General features: G+C 34.5%; 1 protein-coding gene across 2 annotated transcripts in view; it reads right to left on the reverse strand.

The window, feature by feature from the left end:
• LOC110294998 (solute carrier organic anion transporter family member 6A1-like) overlaps window positions 1-5,423 on the reverse strand; it is an 87,319-nt gene that overhangs the window by 48,406 nt on the left and 33,490 nt on the right. For both annotated transcript variants that reach the window (XM_021163445.2, XM_021163439.1), the window contains exon 6: window positions 3,698-3,807. In XM_021163445.2, coding sequence (XP_021019104.1) covers window positions 3,698-3,807 — 110 coding nt within the window. The remainder of the gene's footprint in view (window positions 1-3,697; window positions 3,808-5,423) is intronic.

The following is a 5,423-nucleotide window of genomic DNA, read 5'->3' on the forward strand; positions in this document are numbered from 1 at the left end:
GGCCCCCAATTGAGGAGATAGAGAAAGTACCCAAGGAGCTAAAGGGATCTGCAACCCTATAGGTGGAACAACATTATGAACTAACCAGTACCCTTGAGCTCTTGACTCTAGCTGCATATGTATCAAAAGATGGCCTAGTCGGTCATCAATGGAAAGAGAGGCCCATTGGACTTGCAAACTCTTCTATCCTTAATTTGTTTTAGGCACTCATTCTGCCACAATGATAACAAATAGCTATTATCAAAGAGCCTAAACTTCAAAAACCAAGATTCTTGTCAAGGATGAATATCAAAAACAGTTATAACTTATTGGTTGGGGTGTGGTTTGGCTACTATGAAAAAAGAATGATGTTACTCAAAAATCAAGAGGAGACCTACCATATGATCCAGCTACTTAATACATAATAATACAAACATTTATATTAATACCTGTTAAGGATTCAGACAATGGTTGATGGTCTTAGTTACTTTAACTCAGGCAGCACATGCTCATACAATCTTTCACGCCATGACCAAGACAGAAAAAGTAAGAAAATAATGGATCAGGCTTCCATATTCCATGTTTAATGACCTAAGGACTTTTGCTTAGGCTCCAAGTCTTAGAATTTGCAAAATATCCTAATATTTTTCTAGAAAATAAGCCCTTATCATGATACTGACTTTAGAGCATACTGAAGACTATTTAAATTAGAGTATTATCAAAAAATAGTGATCAGCATAACAACAAATGCCATGATTCACATTAACCTAGGTAACTATTAATCAATAACCTGATAAAATGAATGTGGCATATATGTATATGTGAACATACATGCATATATGTACGCTTATAGGCATGTTCATGTATATGTATATATGCATCCGTATATGTGTCATGTATATATATTATATATATGTGTGTGTGGTATTGAGTATTATTTGCTATAAAGACAAATGAAATCTCATCATTTGTAAATGTCATACATAAGTGAAGCAAAATGCATTAATTATTGTAAGTTAAAGAGAGAGACAAATTCAAAGTGCTCTCTGCAGTATCTAGGGGGCTAAGAAAATAGTTTATGTGCATATAGAACACTGATTATTAATAGTGTCATGATTCAGTCAGTGTCTGCTATCTTCAGTGAGATATCACAATAAACCCTACTAATATACACAGTTAATTCACTTTATCCAAAGAATTTTAAATAATATAAACCTTAACAACCATTTGTAGACTTTACAAAATATTGTTAAACATTTCAGCTTAATATTTAACAATATAAAGCATTTATAGTTATTTGGTTACTGCATTGTTAAATAATAGTTGCATGTAATATTTGTATAGAATTAGTATTAAATAGTATTAAATTGTGGAGCTGTATACCTGAAATTCTAGAACTCCAGTGGCCGAGAAAGGGTTAATGTTCAAGTATAGCCTGAGCTTTAGAATGCAACTTTTAAAAATGGAATTAGATTTTGAGTAAATGTAATCAATTATTACAGTGGATTCAGGATTTCATAAAGATAAGCATTTAGAAAATAGGAAGAGATGAAAATAAATCTTATATAGTATATCCACTTAGCTGCAAAAGGATTCAACTATGAGCAAAAACTGTATCATGAGGGCAGTCAATGCTCTGGCCCTAGCTTCTGTTCACATCAACCCCGATAAAGTCAGTTCAATCTACACAAGAAATGCTAGCTAAGTTCTTCACAGTAACAAACAAGAAAATCTCAAAATTAGCATGGAAGTATGAAAGACCAAGGAGAGTCAAAACTAAAATGGATAATAAGAACTCTGGTTGAGGTCTCACTGTATGTGATTTCAAGTTATTCTATAGAACCATAGTATAAAAGAGCATGGTATTGGCACAAAAACAGATCTGGTAATCAATGTAGTAGAAGAACAGATATAACTCCGTGCAACTAGAGCCACTGTGGTTTTGACAACTGATCTCCAAAATATAGATTGGAGAAGGTAGTGTCTTCAGCAAATGTTGCTGGAAAAACTGGACATCTGTAGGTGTAAGAATCAAGTGTGATCCTTGTCTCTCACCCTGTACAAAATAATCAGTTATGAATGAATCAATGACCCACCCCAGTATCATACCAGAATCTCTAAAACTACTAGAGGATAAAATAAGGAGTTCAATTAAAGATAAGAAAAGGGACTTCTAAATATGATTTCAGTGACTTAAGAGATTATGTAAATAATGGGGATGCTGAATCTCATGAGATCAAAATACTTCTTTTCTGCAAAGGAAACCCTTCATAGAATGAACTAATATCATACTAAATGGGAAAAAATCTCCCCAAATATATATGTGACAGATGGTGATAATATACAAAGAAGAAAATAAGCCTAAAGAGGGCAACTAACCCAATTAACAAATGATCTAGGAATATATACTGAGAATCCCCTAAAATAAAAACAGATCTAATTAGCCATCCTCATCTCAAGCACTATTGCAAAAGGAGATGACTTTTCTTCACTGTTTTTTCCAATTCCTAGATACCATATCCTTCAACAGAAGAATGGATAAGAGATATGTGATACATTTACACAATGGAGTGTACCTCAGGTGTTAAAATTAACAACATAGAATTTGCAAACAAATGGATGGAACTAGTTAGCCATCATTCTGAGTTAGATAACCAAGACCCAGATAGATAAATATGGTATATATTTACTTATATGCAGAAATTCACTCTTAAGTAAATGATAAACCAAATACAGTTCTTATATTCTGAGATGTTATGTATTGAAGAAGGGACTAGGGGTAACAGAGTTATTGAATTAATACTTTCCTCTTTCCTAGTGAAGGTTATTTATCTTTCTCTCAGTGTTCCTATTTGCCTGTAGTTCTTTCTCTATAGTTAAGAGAAAGGGGTTTGGTATGCATGGAAATAAAAAGGGGGAAAAGAAGGGAAAGAGAGAAGACCCGTACTATATTTTAATTGCAAAATAAACTATTTTCTAAAAAGGAATGGGATGGTTTAGGCAGAAAAATGAACAATGAAAGAATATCTCTAAGAAAGAGAAAAATAACTAAAAATTCGGAGGATATAGAATTCTAAAGTGAGTTAGGAAAATTCAATTGATGTTATTTTCAAGACTCTTGGAAGTGTTATTCACAGTGTAAAATACACTTAAGAATGAATGAAATTGTGTGTGTGTGTGAAAACTACAACCAAGTAATCTATATGCCTGAAAGAATGTTATAAGTAGGATAAATAATATTCAGAATCGGACTAGAGCATTGGAAGGGGCTCCCTATGCATTCCTATGTCTGTTACTTCTATGATAGACTTGCTTATCATACACAGAAACAAAGGATTTCGTTTTAAATATCATGATTTTATTTCTGTGTTGGGGAGTGTCTATGTGTTGACACAGAGTTCTTCCAGTTCATGTAATTTTGTTTTATGTCATATTTATTTCTTTAGAGACAATAAAAACAAAATTGTATCAAATCAATGAAAAACAAATCAAAATTATACTTGTGTCTTATTAGTCTCTAGCTCTAGATGGGTCTTTAGCATTGTTAAAGAAGGGGTTATTTCTTTCCATTATGAGGAATAATTTAATAATTTCTCTAAGAGAATCCAAACCTTTCACACAAATTTAAATTAAACAGTTTGTCCCATTCTTAACTCTTAACTGTATAGTTTACACAGGTCAGTTAAACTGACTTGTTAACAAAAATATTTTACTTTACCCAAATATTATGAAGAAAACCCTTCAAATGAGGTTGAATTTTCATATCTTTAAGTCTCCTGTCAATGGTGGGAGGTTCCTTTCTTTTCGCAAGTCTTAACTTATGTGCACCTATAGGTTGCAAGGAAGATAATATTTTTTTTTATCTCCAAGTCAATACGAATATATACATCATTCATTTGTACACATTATAATATTCTCATTTTGTCATGGAATTTAAAGTGAGTTATGTTAAAAACACTAAAAACAATGTATGTTTTAGGATGCAAATTCTTCAACAACAGTTGTGCTTTGTAAACTGTAATTCTTTTCGAGACAGGGTTTCTCTGTATAGCCCTGACTGTTCTGGAATTCACTTTGTAGACCAGGCTGGCCTCCAACTCAGAAATTCGCCTGCCTATGGCTCCTGAGTGCTGGGATTAAAGGTTCTGCTCTTTTAGAATGAAGACCAAAGTGTGGTCACTTTGCCTCTTCTTAGAATTGGGAACAAAACACCCAAGGAAGGAGTTACAGAGACAAAGTTTGGAGCTGAGATGAATGGACGAACCATCTAGAGACTGCTGCATACGGGGATCCATCCCATAATCAGCCTCCAAACGCAGACACCATTGCATACACCAGCAAGATTTTGCTGAAAGGACCCTGATATAGCTGTCTGTTGTGAGGCTATGCCAGTTCCTGGTAAACACAGAAGTGGATGCTCACAGTCGTCTATTGGATGGAACACAGGGCCCCCACTGGAGGAGCTAGAGAAAGTATCCAAGGAGCTAAAGGAGTCTGCAGTCTGCAGCCCTATAGGTGGAACAACAATATGAACTAACCAGTATCCCCAGAGCTCATATTTATCAGAAGATGGCCTAGTTGGCCATCATTGGGAAGAGAGGCCCCTTGGTCTTGCAAACTTTATATGCCACAGTACAGGGGAACACCAGTGCCAAGAAGTGGGAGTGGGTGGGTAGGAGAGGGTATGGGGTACTTTTGGGATAGCATTTGAAATATAAATGAAGAAAATACCTAATAAAAATGTAATTATTTGATAATGAATACTTCTCATATTTGACTTGCTATAATTCTGCAGTTGATCACAATGCCTATCTCTTAACTGTTGAAAGTATGGAACTATGGCTGAATTAATTCTTAATTTAATGTAGAATTTGATAGCCATATTCAATTAATAACATATGATGACACAGCTCAAGCTCCTCTCCCCATTGAAACGTCATTTATGTATCAGAAAATAGTTTGTAGTAATAAGTGTCACTACCAAGTTAGAAGTTTGTGCAAGGATACATAGTAATAACACAACAGAAATAATACTAATAAAGGTAATTATACTTTCTCACTTGACGTGATCTTACTCACTGCTCTCTCCTACCCCCATTATGTTTTCTTCTCATGCAGCCCCTTTTCTCCATTCATTTCCTACATGTCCCTGTCATCACAACCTGTTTGCTACAAGTGTTATGGCTGTTCTTTACATCTGAGTCAAGTGCCCTGGGGAGTACATTTCCTTATCCAATAATTTGTTGTTGTATTACTAGGTAGGCTTTAAACCATGGTTGGGTGAACAGTGCAGTAAGAGTAATGAAGGTTTCACTTTCAATGGATGATGTCTCATTGGCATTTCCTTTTTTTTTGATTTTTAATATTTTTATTACATATTTTCCTCAATTACATTTCCAATGCTATCCCAAAAGTCCCCCATAGCGCCCCCCACTTCCCTACCC

This window comes from Mus caroli, chromosome 1 (assembly GCF_900094665.2).
Source record: "Mus caroli chromosome 1, CAROLI_EIJ_v1.1, whole genome shotgun sequence".
Taxonomy (NCBI): domain Eukaryota; kingdom Metazoa; phylum Chordata; class Mammalia; order Rodentia; family Muridae; genus Mus; species Mus caroli.